The following is a 21,661-nucleotide window of genomic DNA, read 5'->3' on the forward strand; positions in this document are numbered from 1 at the left end:
TTGAAGGATTCTTTCAATCTCCTTGACTCTTTCTATCCACTCCCCCACCCCCTTGTTCTCACTCTTGTGCCTCCAACACAATCGAAATTATTTGGGGTGCTGTTCCAGGTCCTAAAAACACCCAGTTTTACAGGGCTGCAGCACTATTTTATCTGGATATGTTCTGGTTTTAAATCTGGTGCGGTATCTGTTCAGTGACTGATTTATCCTCAGGAACTGATTCTAAACTCTCTGATATAATAAGTTGTGTTTTATTTGTGAATGCACACCACCCCTTTGTTGTACTACATATTGGCGAACACATTTTTTAACTCACTAAGCAGACCTGCCCACTTCACAGTGTTGCTATAGTTGTGTTGCTAGTGGCAACATTGTGCACATGCTGTTGGTGAGTTTTTGCACCATGTGAATGTGTAAAGTCTTTGTCAAGTTGTGGGGAAAAAATCTTATCTGACTTAAATATGATTACGTTCATCTGAAACAGGAACTCCACTGTTATTGTATAATAAAGCCTATACGGTTTACAGGTCTTGGGGAGTACTGCTTTATATGAGAAAAATGTTGCACTCTGGGTAATGTAGGTGCCACCCAATAAAAAAAGACAAAAACTCCGGTTCTGCTGCATTGATTTTGATCCTTTCTTTAAACTGTCCATTGTCTGTCCAACAGTGTTATCCGAGTGCAACGCTAAATCAGCAGAGTACTCTTTTAAATCTGTGTCACTGCCGGTGAATAGCCTGGTCTCCCTAAACTTTCCATCTTCTAAATGCTGCTGCTTAATCCCATCTTTCCTCTCAAACTGCCTTTCCCTCCCTTCACCCACACCCACAACTTCTGACTCCGTCTCACCCATGATGTTTGTGCTGAAGGAAACTGTCTCTCTCTCCCGGCCGTCGTTGTAGAAGGCCAGGTGCCAGGCACCGGCGTCCAGGTACTGGACAAACACTGCCTCATTGAGGACCACGGTTTGGATGCTCCTCCTCTCTCGCGGAGACTCCACCACGCTCCACTTCTCCTTCCCGTCCAGACGCTCCATATAGTCATACTGCAGCAGAAGGAGTGATAGAAAGTTGAATGGAAGTGAGAATGAGAGTATGAAATCTACGATTCATCTATGAAGTGCTGCGGCGGCACTTTTTTAGACTGTGAAAAATGACCCTTCGTGGTATATGCAGAGAGATTAAAAGATGGAGGGAAGTGAGTGTGGCCGGAAATTGCTAGGGAAGCATGAAGAATGCAACAGAGAGATCCTTGAGGGCTGTCATTCTTCTTGGGTCCCCCGGAAACATTGCAGAAAGAGTTTTTACTGTGGCACTGTAGCCTTAGCTTCATGCTCTTTACCAGCTCAGGTCAGGCAGTGAAACAGTTATCGGGATGCAATTATCCCATTCTACAAATCAAATCTGCTGCTAATTGAGCAGTTTCTAATTAATAAGAGGCAGTAAAAGTTACATTACTGTGAAATTTAATTAAGTGTAAATCTTTTCCTAAATGAGTTTTTTCAAACAACTATTATAATGAATCACAAATGAATTTTAAGATGTCCCATGACACGAGCCCGTTCTTTTTTTTTTTAATGTATTCTCCATTTTAGCTGATCAACAGGAAGATAAAGGGTTCTTAATGATTAAAATGATAGATCTGTCATTAGCCCATTCCCCCGAAGGTGGACAATCTAGACTTGCTTGCTCTTGCCAGATTTTACCTGCGCATGTGATGGAGGCAGGCCCTTGCGAATGTACACGCCAAACAGGGCGTCCTTGCCCAGGGAGATGTTGAACTTGAGGAACTGGGGTTGGCTGAGGTGGAGCAGGGACCTCCAAAACACTCCCGGAGGGACTTCTTGGGTCACCCGTCTCCCGACCTCAATGCTGCCTGTGTCTATGCTGCTGTTTCGTCCTGCCCACGGACCTGGAGCGAGGGGAAAAGAAACTACATAATCTGTGATTATAAGCATTGATTGTCAGAGTCAGTAATTAATCATCACAGTTCACTGGAAATAACCTGCTATAAAAATTCATGGCCATTGAATAGTAGAGGACGAGCACCATTAGCTGCAGACTATGCGCCCACAATTAATGTTAAAATGAGTGGTGTTACATGTGACGGTGGGATACAACACGATGAAAGCCTGAAGGACCGTGGACCTTGTTGTCTTGACTAAAACGAGAGAGAGCTGATAGAACTGCAGGGGCAGAGCTTTTCCCAAGCAGACGCGCAGACAGGCACGCACGCAGAAAAACACAGCATCCTGCAATCAGGTCAGTCATCTAACAGCAGAGTGTTGAGGCCCAGACAGAAAAAGACTAAGTGTGAGCGTGTGTGTGTGTCTGTGTGTGTGTGTGTGTACGTGCGCGCAGAGCAGCGAAGAAATAAAAGTAACGATGAGAAGAACAACGGCAGCATCTGGCCTAGACGGCTGGGGAACACAACACAACAGTCCTCTCATTAATACAGAATACAGACACAGAGCAGGAGCCCACATGTACCTATAGTACATGCTGTGTGTGTTACAGAGCGAGTGAAAGAAGAATAGATAGAAAACCGCATGGGGGCCTTAAAAGAGGGAAGGGAAGGAGGGGAGGGGCTGTGCAGTTGGTGTTTTACCTTGCTGCTGACTGAGACGATAAACCTAGCTTGACACAACTCAGTAGAGTGGTTAAACATCACATACTGATAGCACGGCGAGTACTGCGTCATGAATTATGGAAATATTTTAGTTGGTGTAAGTGTGTTTGCGTGCTAAAAAAAAATCAGTGGGACTGTTTTCGTATGTTACACAGCAGCAACAGCGTTTAAAGGCCTTTAAGGATGCAGCTGGCATTATTCATTATTTTTCTTGCTTTCAACAAATCCAGCAATGTGTTAGTCCGTTATTCAATACTTCACAACTTCCTGGACTGCGGCACTGAGGCCCAGGTTGGTTTGTTCCTCCTGAAGACATACATTTTTAAACAGTGTCAAAAATATGTCGTTTATTTTGGGAGTAAATTGTGCATTTGTTGGGGACTATTTTCACCTGCGGGTTAATACACATTCGGCATGCCAGTGAGCGTTTACAGCACTGGGACTGTGCCCCTGCTTGTTGTAATGAAGGGAAATGTCATCCAGTGCACAGCGTGGCACAGTAATGTGTTTTTGGACAACAATGAAGCTTTGTCGAACTGAGAAATAAGCTATATGAGGCTTTTGCTTCACAGACAATAGGCTGTTTCAATGATCTTAATGTGGTGGGTTGTGTGTGTGTGTGTGTGTCCTGTAGTTCATACCTCTGCCTCCAGAGGGCAGCGTGGCCACATCACTGTTGACAGGCAAGCCAGCTCCCAGCCCGTTGTTTAACACGGGGCCGTCGGACGGCTTCAGCTGCCATGTCAAACCCAGCAAGTTGATCGCTGCACACAAAGGGACAGAGAGAAAGAGAGAGAAGAGGAGAGAAAGGGAGAGAGTGAGAGGACATACGACCTGAATTGCGGCTTGACTATAGGCCCAGGATCAAAAAAAAAAAAAAAAAAGGCCACACTTGAAAGCTCATCAAGCCAAAGAAATACAGGAGGCCAACCCTTGAAGCTTGATCTGTCAAGCTATGTTGCTCTTACGCTTGTCTCATCAATCACACACACGGTTAGCAGAGTGGCAGGTAACCTACAGCGCAGAGGCAGAGGCAAGAATTACAAAACAGACGATTAAAAAATAAACACAAACAAAAAAAATCCTTCTTTCCCGTAACCTCTGACAATCTTCTTTCAACCTGACAGCATCTCTCCTGCTTTTACTTGGATGCCTCTACACCATCTCACAGAGAACAAGTGACAGATTGCTCTCTGAAGAGATCGCTCCATGACTTTCCCTTCTCCTCTTCTTTTGTCCTCTGTTGTGTTATTGTGTGCTCCAGTGTGTTTGCTCTTCACTTTGTCAGCTCTTTACTCTCCTTAGCCTGCTGCCAAATGCACCCCCCCCCCCCCCCCCCGCCCCAAAAAAAAAAAATACCCCACAAGAATGGAAACAGATCCCAAAAAAAGAAGAAAACACAAACAGTAAGAAAACAGTTCATTCCATTACTGTACACAAAAGAAGTTTTTTCAGTATGTTTCTGAATGTTGTAAATGATTGTTTTAATCTCTCTAATGCTTTTGGACGTTCTCCTGAGCAGTAAAAACCGGAGATGCATTGTTTGCTCATGTCTCAGTATTTAAAAAAAAAAAAAAAAGGAACAAGAAAATGCTGTAGAGGCATATTGCACCTGTGGTGTTGGGGTGTTGGATGTATGCATGAATACAGTGAGGTGAGCTTTTGAGAACACACACACACATTATGAAGGTGTTATTGCGTGCCTTTCAGCACTGGCCTCATCCCCGCCACATGAGCCCATAACACCTGCATCTGAAGCCTGGGAATCAATTTCCCACTCGTCAAATTCTATCTCCACTTGCCCAGGGTTTGCACACACAGGGATGAGTGTAAAAGTTGCAGAAGAAGGGGATGCGGCTGTAGGATTTGCTGCCGGGGCAGACTCATTCTCACCCATCTCTCTGTTTCTTTGTTTCTCCCACCCCACCACCCCATCATCCCACCCCACCCCACCCACCACTGCTGGTCAAAGGAAAGCGCTGACACCTCGGCTGTTGCCCGGCCTCCACTGTCAGCTCTTTTTTACTTTTCATTTGGGGGGTGGGGGGCGGGTTTATGGAAACAAGAGAGAGCGAGAGGGAAAGCGAAGAGCATGAGAGACTACAGTGTCCTCCCTCCCCCTGTCTCTTTTTTCTTATATCCACCTCTTGCCCTCTCCTCTCTCATCGCGCTGACCTTCATTCCTCTCCCTCTCTTCCTCTTAATTCCCCTTCTTTTCTTCCCGCTTTTCTTCTTATCTTTGCCTGTCCTTCCTTGTAGATAACGCAGACATGCATCCGTGCACACACATCCAGGCACACGCACACGCAAAGATGGTATCGCGGGGAGCAGTCGATGGAAAGATTACCTATTGAATCAGCTGGAGACAGTAAGCAATCGTGAGCCTATTGTGACGCCGCTCTTAATCTAGGTCATCCCCAGGAACACATTAGACAGCCCTATAGTTAGGTTGTTGTGTGTGTTTTCACTGCTTATGTGTGTCAGTTGGGGTCGGTGCATGTGTGGTTTTCCAGAATCAGTTTTTTTCTTTCCTCTTGTGCCTTTTTTTTTTTTGTTTTTTTCCCCGTAGGTGGTTGTGAAAAGATGACCAATAGATGGCACTCTTACTCCTTGGCGACCGGAGTACAAAAGCCATTGCTTTGTCAACAGGTTTCTTTGCAGCAAGACACAGAGCAGGAGAGACTGAGAGAGGGGGAAAAAAAAAAAGACTATCCCTCATTTTAACAACACTTCTAACTTTGTTAGGGTGTAATTTTAGCCAAAATGAAACTGCTGAAATTGATGTATTTGGCTTTGTGTTGCCATAATTTTAAGCATTTTCTTTTCGGATCATAATTGCCATAATTACTGTTTTCAAGCTGCATTGGAAGGTTTTATTAAATGCCATGCCAATAAAGCCTATCTGAATTGAATTCTGACTGACAGACAAGGGGGGAACAAGAGAGGTAGTCTGTCTTGGGCCGTGTTTTCCCTTTTTAAGCTGTCTTCTAACTTCATGTTCATTCTAACACTGACACACGCACCCAAATACGCATGTATACACACATGGAAAGATCACAGGGAAGCAGGTTTAACAAGCAAACGAGTTGGATTAAAAATAGATCAGTTGCTTCATGAGGTTTTTATGTAATCTCGATGCATAATTCAGAGAGGCAAAGTGCTTGCCAGTATCATCTGCAAAAGACAGCATCTGAAACAGCAGTGGAACACGTGATGCTGTGACAAAAAAGGAAAAAACAGAGGAAGGACTGACTGATGGACAGAGGGACAAGGGAGATGAAAAGGAGGAGGTGGTGGCCTGGCTCTGAGAGGGGGGCAATGGCCAGGAGCTCTTGGAAAAATCCAGTGCCGAACCTTGGCAGAGAAGAGGAACAGAGAGAATAGTGGAGGACAGCGAGAACTGAGAGAATATTAAAGAACATTTAAAATCCCCGGAGGATAAAAAAAAAAAAAAAAAAAAAGCAGGAGCAGGAAAATAGGCTACAGATGATGTTGCAAAGAAGAGAGGAAGAGATGAATAAGGAGCCCCCACGGATGAAATGAGGGAGGGAGGAAGATGGCAAGAGGAGAGGAAAGGTTTAAGGGATGAGCGGCCCTGCGTTCATTGACTGGTTGGGTGAGAAAAGACGGTCGTGATTTGTTGTTTTGTGGCACACGGTTCACAACACAGGCAATCAGACAGAAATATAATGCACGTGTGTGTGTGTGTGTGTTTTGAGAAATATTTATACATCTCAGAGTTAAAGGGTGTAAATGGATTTCTGCATGAGAGGAAAAAAGAGAGAGGCGGAGATGGAGAAAGGTGACTTTGTGGCAGGCTGTGCACTGAGTGTCCCCTGACTGGAAAATATTGTATCATCATCATTCTGTTCTCTGGAACATGTTCCAACTGTTCACCCCCCCCCCCCCCCCCCCCCCCCCCACCACCCCTGAACAACCCACCCTCCTCTCTTCCCTCCCCTCTCCTATGTCTCTCACCCTTTCCTGTCTCAACTCAACCTCATCGTTCCCCATTTAAACAGCAGCATCTCCCACTGAACCAATTGCACTGCTCTTAATTGCACCAAAGGCAGAGAATGGCCTCTTGCATGTTTTTACATGTAATCTCTTGCAGCGCAACTAAAATAACACAGAGCACAAGTGTATGCACACACACACACACACACACACACACGTTGGCAACATAGGCAACACACTTTTCTTTGCCATCTCCCCTGGCCATCCTGATAAATGCATATTAACTGTTCTAATTCACCACTAAATTAACAACTCTGACCTCAATTAGGGCGGTAATTGTGGCTGAGACCAGCCCCCCCATCCTTGGCCTGGCTGCTAATTGGTTTAGGAAGCCTTTTCCCTGCCTCTCTACCTTTCTCCTCCAATCTCCAAGGCCCTCATTTAGAAGGCCAGTATACATTTTGTTGTTCAAAATAAACACGCGAACAAAAAAGCAGCCACTTGAGAAAGCCTCCTTCTGTGTCACTCGCCCCGTCCTCTCTACCTCTGCAGCACAGGGGTGCAGTGCTAATACTGGAGGTGCTGAGGAAAGAACAGCGTGCTGCTGCAGGTTCTCAATATTCAGGCCATTTGGGATATTTCTTAGGATTTACCACACAATATACACTTGTGTAGTCTATAAATAAAGCAGCCTTCTCTCTCTGCTAAGTTTTGAAGGCGCTGCTTGCTGAGATCATTTAGAGTCTCAGACAGAGGGACGGGGGCGGCGGTTGGCTGCTGCCCTTGGGGGTCATATACTCTGAGAGAGACAATTTGTCCGCCTTTGAGTGTGTGTGTGCGCGAGTGCGCGCGCGCATCTGTGTATGCATCCTTAAAATCGCACGGTATTAACAACAAGCACGCATGCACGCGGGTGCACACATTGCAACCCCCGACGGGACCTCTTCACCCAGCTGATGCAACTGAACTGTAATTGACTGCAACACAAACGGTTATGCGAGTTGCTCACTACCTGCAAAACAGTGTCTAGCGGAGAGAAGCGGCAACTCACTCAATCACACAGCATAAACAGCTTTCTTATTGGCACTGAAATATTGAGACGGCCCGACGCAGATATAGCTGTGTGTGTGTGTGAGAGAGAGAGAGTGCACGTGCATGCATGTGTGTGATGGGCTAAATGAAAAGAGATGTGAATCTGAGTGATGTCCTCCTTTCTGAATCCTCATTTCCTCTTCAGATATCTCTACCCTGACCCCCCCACCCACCACCCCCCTCCTGCACTCCTCCCTGCCATCCCTCCGCCTTCTCTTCTCCACATCAACCCTCTCATCCCTTCCTACCTCGGTCCTTTTTCCTCTCATCGATCTGTATTAGAAACAGGATATGAGGAACTATGCTATCTTATCACAGATCAGAGACTGAGAGAGAATGAGTGGGGAAGAAAGATGGAGAAAGAGTCCGTCCTGGAGGCCAGGAGACAGAGTAACTGAAAGAAAATGAGAGACAGAGAGAGGAGGAGAAGAGGACAGCGATTTCTTTCACTTTACCCTCATCCATCTCCCGTTTCGAAACACAGGACCAGTGAAGCACCATGCACCTAATTGGACTAACGATTGGGCCCAGATAAGACCCGCACTAATGAATAAATGAATGAGGAAATAAATGAATGGAATGGGTCCATGCACGCTAATGCACGCAGTATGAACCAAGCTGAGCAATGACGTCAGTGAGGCTGGAGTCATGCACACATCAATGCGTGGAATATTTCCTCCAAAGCACGTACAGAAACTCCAGGTATACTAACAGAAAGTCAAAGGAAGAACAGTGATGTTACCACCACGTTCTGGCTGAACAAGTGTGGCCCCTGCTTTGTATTACCTGACCCATTTATCCCTCTGATGCAGATGGTATAGCACCTTGTGCCTGGTCCTGGCCATGCCCTGCCCTTTTCCTGGACTGGCAGCGTGTGGTAAGAGCCTAACCTTTATCAGTACGACAGGCCCTGCTGCTACGGACACAAGCTCCACGTCTGATCCTTATGCCCAAGTTCCTGCATTCACCATATGCCCAACTGAGCATTCACCTCCACACACACACACACTCACACATACACACCAAAAGTATATGGACACACACACACACACATACACACACACACACAAACAAACACAAACACACACACACACACACACTGGCATGAGCGACACATCCTGACCTCTAGCTGTTCCACCTTGGATCAGCAGAAGGGAAGCCACATGCAGAGTGAGAGGGGACTTTGGGGTCAAGGAGCTGGGTTTGGAAAACAGCCACACTGTGATACCTGCAGGTCCGACACAAGTCAACCACAGACAGGACACTGTCTCACTATTTTTTGTTGCTGTTGTTGTTGTTGTTGTTTTAATCTTCAAAAAAGTCTGTGATTGTTTTTATTTTTTTTACTTTTAAAACGGGGGAGAAAATATGTTTTGAACATTTAAAAACACTTTGGCGTAGAATCAGCAACTCATTTGCATTTTCTCTTCATTCTCTGTTACCACAAGCATGTACTAAGGCAGTGGTTCCCAAACCAGAGATGATTACTAAGATGAAAAGAAAAAGAAAATGTTTTTGCCACAAAATCGTGCAGTTCTTTCAGTTTTGTTGTTTAAACTTTGCTTTTTGTTCATATGAAATAATGAATAGTATCACCTCATCTGGTGCCTAAAAACTTCAGATTCAGTTCTCTGAATCTAGAATTGAATTGAATTTAAAGTCAAGGTGACATAAAATCTGGAGATTTGTGATCTACTCCTTAAAATTTTTTTTTTTTTGAATCAATGTGATGATGTGGAGATCCTGTTTGATTGGTTGTTACAGTCTGTGGCTTTACTTTAGATGTGCTGTTTCACCTTGTAGATTTAAAGCCCGCACAAAGGTTCATGACTGAAACTTTGTAAATTCAGTGTTGATAGTGTAGAGGAATTCAACCTTTTCTTCAACCTCTGTGATTTAATTTTGGTATGTTCATTAGATAACACTCAACTTTGAAAAGAATCTGGTTTAAATGAGAACAAAAATATGTTAAAAAAAAACAACTTTTTTTTCCCTTCAGCTTTTCAATGATGACTTTGGCTCTGCAGCCTCTGATGAATGACAAACATATTCCAGATATTCAAGAAAAGGCAAACCACTTTGATTAGAACATTTTGAATATTTAAGCTTTATATCCTTTCACAATAAAACTTCATTAATGTGTTATTATGTAAGGGAACAGGGACGTGAATGCACTCAAGTGAGACGCTTATAACCGGGAAGAATGGGCAGTAAGCGATTGTGATCAGTCTGGAACAGTGAGACAGCAATGATGGATGGAAAGTGGTCGGCTTAGAGGCATGAAGGTCACACTCGATGACAGTGTGTGTGTCTGTGTGTCTGTGTGTGTGTGTGGGGGGGGGGAGTCTGTTTAATCAACAGACAGGGGAGCTCAGAGTAAGACTAAAAATACACTGTGAATGTAAGTGTATGTGCATGAGTGTGTGTGTGTGTATTTGTGTGTGTGTGTGTGTGTGTGTGTGTGTGTGTGTGTGTGTGTGTGTGTGTGCGCGCGCTCTCATTCATCAGTGGTGACAATACCATGTGGAGTATGCCACTGTGCCCGACAAATTCAGCCATCACACGCACGCACACATTCACACGAAACACCCCTGCAAAGGTGACACAAGCGCCCGCTAGCAAGTTTACTCATTGCAGTGAAGGGCACACCTGTGTCTGTGAGAGTGTGTGTGTGTGTGAGAGAGAGACTGTGCACGTATGTGTTTGAGTATGTGAAAACAGTCCACCTGGACACAAGTAGTCTGACATGTCCTCGATCTTTCATCTATGTATCCCCTCGTCTCCAACCACAATGCATCTCTTCTGTTTTCTCTCTCTCTGTACCTTTTCTGTCCTCCGAAGCTTACAGCCTTCTTCTCTTTTTATCCTTTCTAATTTCTTTTGTCATCATCCCCCTGTTCTTGTCCTCCACAGCCTCTGCCTGTCCTCTCTCTGTCACAGTCCCTCTGTTCTCTGCTCGCTGTGATCAATTAGGAGACATTAGTCCCAAAGATATTCCAGGTGACAGAACCTCAGGAGGCCACGCTCTCCTTCATCTCTCCTCTTTCTGCCTCCCCTCGGTTTCTCCTCTCCACACCTGGCTGTCTTGTCACTCCTGCTCCTCCTCCCTGTCATCGCACCTTCTTCTTCTTCTCGGCAGAGCAAACAGCAGACCTCGCTCCTCTCCTGTTTTTTACCCCCCCCCCCGCAAATCTCACGCTCTCATCCCTTATGGTGCCGACAGTGACATATCAGCCTCAGCCTTCCTCTCCTCCGTCTGCCCAGCCATCTATCCTCCTTTTCCTCTCCCCTGTATGTTCTGGCGACATGCTGACAGTGATGCATCTCCCTTTTTCCCCTCTGCCCTCTCTGCTCCAACTCTATTCCACCCCTTTCTTTTTCCCTCTCCCTTTGCCTTCCTCTATCTCGCTCTCTCCAGGTTGCCGTTCACAATGACGGACCTGTCTTCCCTCCTGTATGCCAACCGTTCACCTGTATCCTAGCAACCACCTCTCCTTTGGCTCTGGAGCTCCACGCGGAGCAAGCAAACAAGACGCCGGGGGAATGAAGAACAAGCACTCTCGTTTATCCTCCTCCCTTCATCCGTTCAGTCATTCCTTCACACGTAAAGAAGAGGCCACACTCTGCTGGAGTTGAGAGCTAATCGCTTAACCAAACATGCTGTCTGTCCTCACATGCTAAGAAACTCTCTCTAACTCATATAATCACACATATAGGTACAGAAATGTACAGGGACACCGCTGCACGTGTTTTTTTTTTTTTCCTTTTTGTGTAGCTATGTGTGTGTGTTTATTATGGCTCCATTCTAACAGTAGGACACAATGAATAAGCTTCAAAGCGACATTGTCTACCGTGCTGCTGAAGCATGCTGAGTCCTGCCTTTCTAAAAGGTTCTCAGTGTGTGTGCATGTGTGTGTGTTTCTGGAAGATTGTAGAGCAGTTTCTGAAGCTATATTTATGGTCCTGAAAAATAAGAAAAAAAAAAAATCATTTGAAGGCCAGCACACCCTCAAAGCCACACAATCAGACACACACATTGTACTCACACACATATCATAGGTTGTTCTAGGAGAATAAGTACTCACGCACATACACGAACGCTCACGCACAAAAAGAAAAAAAAAAATAAAATAAAATAAAAATGCTGTTCAGGCACATGTGTCCTGGTGTAATTTATGAGTGGGCTCCTGGGCGGACGCCTCAGAGGGGTCCTCTTCACGCTGCATGGCTCTGGGTGCTCGGCACAATCCCCCCAGTGAGCGCCGGGCTCTCTCACACACACACATAACACACAAACAAGGCACCACAAAATCCCCCTTATGAGCAGTGAACTCTTCCGACTGAAACTCGCTGCACGATTAACGCTACAAAAAGCTAGGTAAACACAAGGGTTTCAGGCTTGGCAGCACTGCTACAGCTCTGTTCAGCACAGACAAAACACCAGAGCAAAAACATTTCCTCACGGCAGATGAAAAGGGGCCCCACAGTTAGCAAACGTAATAATAACGTTAAAGTATCATTTCAGCCTTGTTCAGCTTAACAATTTCTAGCCAGTTGGACAATTAAGTTTGGTGGCACAGCACTGACGTTTGGCATATTACAAAACAGTAAATGTACAGAAATTGGAGCTTAAAGGAAGATGTATTAGCAACCCTTCTTCCTCGCTCTCTGAATTCCATTATAACAATGCAACATTATAGAGCCGAGTCACACTGTATTTGGAGTAGCATGCCTACCAGTCTTTTTCTTGCTATAAATAAAGTACTTTCTTAATACGGCAAACAAGCCAGTGCTACCAATTATTAAGACAGACAGGTACTATTGTTAGAGGAAGGCAACAAGTTGTAAGTATCTGGCAAGTACCCACATGCTGCACTCACGCTGATATAGTATTAAAAAAAATTGTGGATGAGACAGTAAAAATAGACCAGTTGCTCTGCAGTTTATTTTCTTGATTAGATCCTTACTAAACATTTGTCAGCCTAATATTATTAATGATTATATGTTCTGATTAAAACAAATATTTGTGTCAGTGAAGCCCCAAGTGAGCGTTATGTAGCTTATAAAATAAAAAGAGGGATAAACTGAGATTTTGGTTGTTTCTATGCTCCACTACATCCATGCCCTCAAGTATCTTTGGGGAGGCGTTGTGAACTTTGTGGTGGTTGTGGCCTTCCTTCCCCTCCCTACTCCGGTTTCGTGGCTCCATATGTGGCTGTCCAGAGCAGTGTGACCGTGTAAAGCTCAGGAGAGGACGGATCTGTCTCTGTGCCCCAGGCAAGGGGCCTTGATCTGCTCTGGAGGACACACACCACTCTCAAGGGCACTGCGAAGGGATCCACACACAAATATGGACACATGCACACAGGCACAGACCTGAGTGCACATTTGGACACATCCAGGCAAGCAAGCTGTGGTGCATCAAGCCCACACACACACAGATATACACACTATGGACAGATAGATGGATGGATGGTGAAATATATATATGCATATATATATCTATACATATGTGTGTGTGTGTGTGTATATATATATATATATATAAATAATGTAAAATTATATTAATAATGTATGTTGAGGTGATGAGGGGGTTGTTCTTTCTGCTGATGCCACTGTTTCCTAAGATCCCCCCATCTGTTGACTCTGGTCTCTGGGGTAAGAGGCCAATCAAGGGCTCAGTGACACATCTGCACCCTCACACACACACACACACACACACACACACACACACACACACACACACACACACACACACACACACACACACACACACACAAAAAGACACACACACACCCTTTCAGACAGAAGAGACAGACATACATGTCATATATGTTCTTTCTCTTGCTATTGTCTCCCCTGTCTCGCTTTCTCTCTCTCACACACACACACTTTCACACAAAAGAGACACACACATACGCACAGACGTACACATATGTTCTCTTGCTATTGTCTCTCCCATCTCTCTTTCTCTTTCTCTCACATACACACAGACACACAGGTCTCTGTTCTCTTGTCCGGTGAATAAGGTCAAGAAAGAATAAAATCAACGCCCACACACACACTCCCACATGCTCTCAGCAACACTCTGTCTGTCTCTCTCTCTCTGTGTCTACCCACAGATCCAGCCGTAGACAGTCATCGGAATCTCTTCCTGAGGTGCTCAGTAAGTGCTCTCCTCTGAGTATCTGCCATTCCTTTGAGTTTGACTATCGCTCACTGGCTTCAGATCAGTGAAAAACATCCTCTTCCCTGGTGGGTCTGTTAGGTTTCCTACTTTGACTGATACCTGCACACGGAAACAGCCCCAGCATGCCGCGGTTTATGTATCTTCCTGTCTGTTTGACTGGCTGTTTACTGATGCCGAGTGGAGGCCAAGGCTCCTGCTGAGTCTGATTTTGACAGTGCAGCACAAGGCTGCAGTGACAAAGCTCATGCCTCGAGAATCTGCTTTGTATTTATAACAGGCCGTTAGCTTGACACTTTTTCGTTCTGTTGTGGGATGCATACAAATGACAGCAAAGTTCATGTATTGTGGGTCAGTGCAAAACGAACAGGGCTAACCAACCTGAAATAAAAGATATAACGTTCATTCAGTGGTAATTCTGTTATGTGTCTGTGTCAGTTCATCTTTCCAAATAACTATTCCAGCATTTGACTGGCTATGTATAGTGTTGAATTCTTCAGCATTAGCCCTCTAATTAAAACCTATAAAATATAATTAATCCACTCCACTTACCAATGAAGTAGGACAGTAGGATGGCCAGCAGGGCAGCAGCTGCGATGGCTGTCACTGCGGCACATTTCCAGCTGCAGTACTTGGACGGCTTCTTTAACTTGAAGGCTGAGCGGGAGAAGGTGTTTCTGGGTAGCAGGCGAGGCGGTGGAGAATACACCGTTCCCGAGGTCAGAGGGTAACCGGGGGAGGAGCTACTGAAGAGAGGAGTGGTCCCCGACGACGTCTTGAACAAGAAGTGCCTGAAGATGGAAAAAAAAAAAAAACAGAAGGGAGAAAACGTCATTCAACAGGTAGAAAATGATGCTATAATATCAGCTGGTTCTGTTTGATTTAAGTGGAAGATAAGGTCTGGTAGCTCTGCAGGAAGGTAAATATGAAGTGGACACACCAATCTGCCACCCAATCAGGGTCCAGATAACAGGGTCACATATGTGCAAGCTTCTGTCTAATATCTCTTTCTGATGACCCCTTCCTGCCATATGGGTCTGAGCATCTTTTAACTGAATGTGCCTCCAATTGAGCCCTGTTCCAGTTCAAGGTCTCTTTTTAATCTCCTCCTCCTCTACCTTTTTCTCTCTCTCTTTTTTCCCCTTCCATTCCCTCGCTTCACCTTCTTTCACCCCACTTACGATGTGCTTCGTTTCTGCTCTCACTGTCTGCGGAGGATCAGTGCCGTCCCCCTTTCCTGTCTTCATTGCCCTGGTGGGGTCAGAGCTCACAGAGAGGATAAGAGAGGGATTTGAACCATCATCCCGTTACTCATATTACCCATTATCCTCTGCTATCGCTGCACCTGCTCACCAAACGCATCTCCTTTGCCACTCTCCCTCCCCTCCCCATTTCCCATTCTCTCATTTTTCTTCGCCCTGCTGCCACTCCACTCCTGCTCACATACATTTGTACTGCACATATTCCTGTTGCTCAACATGTTCTTTCTGTAACGTCTCAATTCAGTCACTCCTACCTTCAGATGTCTTTTCTAATCTGACCTTGAGGGAACGTTGTTGCCATAGTGAGAAAATGAAAAACTGCACTTGATGAAACTTTCCAAGGACACAGTAAGAACAACTTTTGCCACACCTTTGTAACAACTTTTGCAAGACGCACTCTGCCCCTGCACTGACTCCAGGTGGTACTACACAAGAAAGCCCTCAGGTGAGTGTGACAGATCAGAGGAGGCGAGGTCAATCTATTGCCTCAAAGATGCCTGAAGCGAGGGAGTTTTTGTCTGTTGTCTTTGTGGGACTTACTTGTTTGTGTGTTTTTGAGTGTGTGTGTAGGCGTGCAAACTCTGGTACTTCCATCCTTGTGAGTTTCTGACCTTGGGACACAGGATGTTCCTCCAAAGAGAGGACATTTTGTCTGGGCTTTACTTCCTCAAAAGGAAGTTAGAGGACTGGAGCCATGGAGTGTTGCCTTATAACTTTATTACAACTTGCCTTACTTTTAAAAATTCTTAATTACCAAGGTAATCCCTGAGATCTGTCAACACATTATCAGTAGTCAGAAAACAAATTGTTATGGGATTAGGAACGACAAAGCTAACTTTACTGCTAGGCACCTATCAACAACAGACAGCTCACGCTAGCCACCGGCAGTTCTTTTTGTTGGCCACTGCATAGTGTTATATCTGAATGGGTTTAGTCTGAAAAATCAAGTTTTATCTGTCTGCTCCAACGGGGAGGATGTAGATTTGGGAGGATAGCAAATCGTTCCAAATTAAAAGGCTTAAAAAAAATAAAGTGGCGCATAGAGTCAGGAGTCATTGGTGTTAAAGTCAAAGTCGAATTACTGGCGATTTCTTTGTCAAGTGGAGTCAAGTGGAGTCTAAAGTCACCAGATTTGTGACTCAAGTTTGCCTCGAGTCCATGACATGTGACTCACCTCAGGCAGTATGTCAGATAGAGTCTTTGGTCTGGTAAAGTAATGCAAGCAGCAGCGTGTGCACGAATGTGCGTCAGTGCTCGTTGTCTCTTTCCTTCAGACTAGGCTAATGTGAACGGTTTTAACCCACTGCTGTAGCCGCATCTGATGATTGCTATTTAAAATACCGTGGTGCTTGAAGGCAGTTTGCTGTGTGGTCTCCTGTCCTTTTGATGTCTTTAATAACTGCTGTTTCATAACAGCATGTCTGTACATGTGTCTGCTTGTCTAAAAACAGTTGCTGAAAACAGGTGATGTGCTCAGAGCATGAAGATTTGGTTTGGGAGCACCGTCCCACTCTTTATCAATTATTCAGCCAATCTGTGCTCTGCCTCTGTCTTTCTCTCTCATCATCTCATGCCACTGATTGTTGCATTGGTATCCTGCTGGATTCATATCTTTTTTTCCTCTTCCACCTCTTCTCTCCTCTTTCCTCCCCCCTTTATCTGTCAGGTATGCCGCGTGATGCCAAGGAAAATAGGAGAAAGAGAAGAGAGAGAGGAAAACAAAAAAACAAACAAAAAAAAACCTCTAGACAGAGGCTGAAAGAGCACAAGGAGATGGCACGCAAAGAAATATGAGGTGATTGTCTAAAAATACCACGCTCTCAGTGTCACAGCCATCAATTTTAATATGCATGCATAAACCTACACGCTCCCAAATGCATGGCGCGCATGTGTACTGGCACAAACACACTCATACAGTCCAAGGTCAAGCAGCGTGTGTCTTCGCTTCTACTCATTTTCACAGCGCTTGACGCAGCCTGTGATGGCAAGGCCGGCGGTAATTAATTACAATTCCATTAATGTGTGCGTGAACACAGGGTGAGATGGTGAATTACTTGCATTCCATGCGACACAATGTATATAAGTTGTGGTGCTGGTATGTATTTGAATGTGTGCAGTGAATCCACTTCATTCCCTGGCTTTGTTGTTTGTGTGCAGAAGCTCCACTGTGAGCTTGGTGTGGGATGGGAATATGTCTATGGGCCATACTAATTACGAGTAGGAATGGAAAGTGTCTAATGTGCTCTGGGGAGGTAATTGACATTGATTTATGTTGCGGATGACTATGGAGGGGTTCTATCATAGCAGGCAGCCGGCAATCACAACTCTGTATCATTAGGCTGGGGTGTGGGTTTGCTTGTATGTGTGTGTCTGCATTCGTGTGTGAATATTGTGGGTTTTTTTTGACAGTGGTCCAGCATGGAAACGTCATACATAATTAGAGAGAACTGACAGGGACCCCCCCTGAACCAGCACCCCCCCACCCTCCATTCCCACCCCTACCCCGCGCTGCCAGCAGTAGTCCACCCTCCCTCAAGTCTAACCATTGCTACCTCGCTGTCATGCATCCTGTCTTACACATGCAACACACACATTGCAGAACAAGCAGACACTAACTCACACACTGACACACATTTGCACAGACTCAGACAGAGGCGCCCACGCATGCAAAAACAATAAAAATTTATGTGGGCTCCCTTTGATGAGACTGCCCTATATGTGCTACCAAAACATTAAATTTGCATCCTCACGGAGGAGAAAAAAAAAAAAAGTGACATCAGAGAAGGAATGAGGATGGAGAGCGAGGCTATAGATTAGAAGACGGAAAGAGAGAGGAAGGGAGGATGCATTTTCACTCCATTCCAACCCTGTTCCCCATTGAGAGAAAAGAGGACCTGGACAATTAACCACAGAACAGAGAGCATGCTGGGTAATTAGCAGGAAGTCAAAGCTCACATTCCCCTTGAGCGAACGAACACACGGGCTTTCTGAAGCACACACACACGCTCTTTATTTTCTCATCTCTCACAAACATGTGGTTGCTCAGGATAGCACCCTGAGAACCGTCATCAGAGGTAGAGAACAATTAACAGAGGTCGACTCGGTATGGGGGTGACTGAAAAACGGTCAGATCCGAGAATGAAACAAAGGGCTCGGGGAGTGGAGGATGCTCAAGGATGGTGTCACGAGAATTGTTCTCTGCTACAATTGTAGGAAACAATAATGGGCAGATGGATGCGGTATAATGGCCATTCATTTGCTGAGTGTTGCTTTGAAGAAGGACAAAATCTGGAGGCTGAGTAATGTTTGTAAAAATAAAACAAAAATAATACAAGGCATCAAATAAAGTACTCAAGTACCCAGTGGTTTAATTTTTTTCTTAGGGAAAAAAAGCCTGAGATATTGCACCAATTAAGATTTTTTTTTCTTAATTTTTTTTCTTGATTAAAGAAACAATTGTTTTGAGGTAGCAGCATGTGTTCAAAATGTGAATATGTCAAAACCTCAGTAGACAAAATCAGACTATATGCATGGTCAAATATGACGAGCAGTAAGTAAAAAACTGTTTACTTACTGCTCGCATCTTTCGAGTTATTTTATTTGATATTTATATGTATTACAGGATTTCCAGCAGTGTATTCCAGCGCAGGTGCCCCACCTCACTTGAATAAAGAATACCTCTGCTAATTACATTTTTATGAAATATAATATTAGGCTTATTAAGCTCAATGGCATAGAAAAAGACACATCTTTAATGAGTGATTGTTTAAACCATCATCAAGTAGATGAGATGTGTCAGGATCTGTCTGATTCAACGCAGCGTGAATTGAGTAATTGATCACATTGTACTTTTCACTGCGAAGTAATTAATCAGAGCAGCATGCTGAAAAGTTAGTTTGGTCAGCAGTTGGACTCGTTTTACCAATTAGAGTCTGCATTGAGTCAAAGTTAGCTTAAAGTTCATATTATCCAGCTGGACTTCATCATCAGTGAAGCTTTGACTGGACAGGATGAAGGGCTGGGGAAACCGTATGTGGTTCAAGAATTTGGAACATGCACTGTGTGCACCTCCTACACACATTTCAAAATCAACCAGAGTTGAGCTGGGGGTGTCAGGGGGTTTGGTTCTGTGTTATATTAGCTCAGCAGCAACCCCAACTGGCTCGTTAACACCATGGAGCCGAAGCTGCCTTCCACCACTCAGGTCCAACTACCCTAAAATCTGGGGTATGGATCCTCGGATCAAATGAGGTGAAGTCGGTGTTGTACCAGTGGTTATATTTCCAAAACAGGAAAAGGTGTCTAACTCCATTTTTGCTCTCACTACACTCAGAGCCTTTGCTGACAACATTTAAATAACTGATAAAATTCTCTACAGTGCCTCACATGTGTATTAACGCATATTCTTTAAAATCAGTTTCTGAGAGAAATGAAAAACGAGAGCTTAGTTATTTAGGGTAGCGGTGTAGTGCTTTGCATAATGATATTGGATTGGATTTTATGTTTACAGTATGTGCTGTTTGAATTCAAGGTCATATCATTAATAAACCGTGCATGATATCATGTAGTTCTCATATGCATATTACAATAGTGGTTACAAGGCTGGGCATGAATCTTTTCTCTTTATCGCCTCTTCTTCTTCTTCACCCCCTGTGGTTCACACAGGTAGCATCTTCGAATCTGTCCCCACAGTAATGCATTTGAAAGACTCCTACAGCAAACCCACCAGGCCTCCCCACCCTCCGTTGCTCCTTCCAGATAAATTGAGATGCTGCAGCCCTCTCGGTGAGCTTATTTCTTCCCCCAGAGCTGTGGCCCACAGCAGGGCAAGCTGGGGGTGCAGGGGAATGTCCTGAGATCACAGAAAGAGATTGAAACTGGCATCATCTAGCCAAGAGGCTCCCAGGGACCGATTGGAAATCAGGTGCTCTCTCGTAAAATCCTGAAACACATGTACACACACGTGCACTCGCATGCACACAGAGAAATTCATTCTGTCTCCCTGTTACTTGCTCCCACACACACACACACACACACATACTGAGTGGCACCAGCCATCTATAGTCATTTATCTCACACCGGTAAATGTATCCATGTTCTACGGGCCCCAATCTCCCTCCTCTGCCTTTCTATCTTCTCTCACACACACTCCACAGAAAACAATCTCCTTCAATCACCACCTCCCTCCATTTCTCTCCCTCTCTCTCCCTCTTTATCTCTCCCTCCTCTACCGTAAACCATTCCTTTCCATTTCCCCCCTCTCTCACTCTCCTGACTTATATTTCTCTGCTATATCACTGCACCCCCCCACGCCCCCCCCCACCCTCCCTTGTCTGTTTCCATCTCTCTCTTTCTCTGCCAGTCATCCAAGCCCCGGGGTGTTCTTAGGTGATCAATCTTCATCCTCTCAGCGCTGTCACACTATTGGGTCAAGCCAAAACACACACGCGCGTGCACATACAAACACATTTACTATAACGAGTGGACAACAAATGCCAAGATTTACATATGATTACAGTGGGGAGCAGTCGCAGTCAAAGAAAATCCACATGCTCGGATGCAAACATACACACAAATGCACACAATCACACGCTTCCTTCCCTCACATGCACACGTGTGCTCATCATCTCCTAGCTTCTGGTTATAATGAGATGGAGGATGTGGTTTGCCAGCACAGGGATGGTGTGCCTCTCTGGCTCAGTCCGGCTGGCTCTGACCCAGTCACCAGCTCCAGCAGCTTCAGCCAGCCCACCCAGCCTCCGCCATCGCACGGACCAGAGAGGAGGGTCCAATCTGGGCTGGAGGGTGGAGCTGGAAACTGTGTGTGCTGCTCTGGGCTCCGTTCACTGCAACAGGCTCTGAGCCATGCCCAACCCCACCACCTGAACATGACCAAATACCAGTTGGCACAGCAGAGGGCTCAACAGAGTGTGTGAATGCTCGTGTCGCTTCATTTAAATCTGTAAAGATGGCAACCACAACAGCCTGTATGGAAAGAGGATTTATAAATTTCTGTTTGTATCAACAAAGATCACTGCACCACTTGCAACAGCAGAGGTCAGAAAGATTTCCCCTCTCCTTGGACTATGTTATGGCATATGTGTCACCATGGAAACACAGGCCTAAATAAAGAATTGCGAGTGGAAATTTAACACCACATTTCCTCTTACCCATCATGCATACCGGCACAATGCATAAGCACAGGTTGAGCATAGACCTGAGATCAGTAGGGCTGAATTAAACATGGCCGGGCCTCATAAATACTGCACAGGGCCGGCACTCTGGGGAGCTTATCCGGGACCATCAGAGCTGGAAGCCCCAGCGCCCAGCAGGAGAAACACAACTACAGCTTGCAGAGTAAATGCTCACAGAGTGAGCGTGTGCAGCGTCCCTCTCACTGCATGCCTCATGAATAGTAATACCCTGCATGAATGCTCTGTTTGCCTGGTAAATGTTCTTTGTGTACTGGCAAAAGCAGATGTGTAGGATGTGTGAAATGGTTTGTATTTCCTGCTCCCTCACTCCAGGATGCATG

At 45.1% G+C, this 21,661-nt stretch overlaps 1 protein-coding gene across 1 annotated transcript in view; it reads right to left on the bottom strand.

The window, feature by feature from the left end:
* tenm2 (teneurin transmembrane protein 2) overlaps window positions 1–21,661 on the bottom strand; it is a 149,912-nt gene that overhangs the window by 29,317 nt on the left and 98,934 nt on the right. The window contains exons 5-8 of the mRNA XM_041047853.1: window positions 14,417–14,655; window positions 3,270–3,392; window positions 1,706–1,911; window positions 850–1,045 (exon numbers count right to left, since the gene is read on the bottom strand). Coding sequence (XP_040903787.1) covers window positions 850–1,045; window positions 1,706–1,911; window positions 3,270–3,392; window positions 14,417–14,655 — 764 coding nt within the window. The remainder of the gene's footprint in view (window positions 1–849; window positions 1,046–1,705; window positions 1,912–3,269; window positions 3,393–14,416; window positions 14,656–21,661) is intronic.

This window comes from Toxotes jaculatrix, chromosome 10 (genome assembly GCF_017976425.1).
Source record: "Toxotes jaculatrix isolate fToxJac2 chromosome 10, fToxJac2.pri, whole genome shotgun sequence".
Lineage (NCBI taxonomy): Eukaryota > Metazoa > Chordata > Actinopteri > Toxotidae > Toxotes > Toxotes jaculatrix.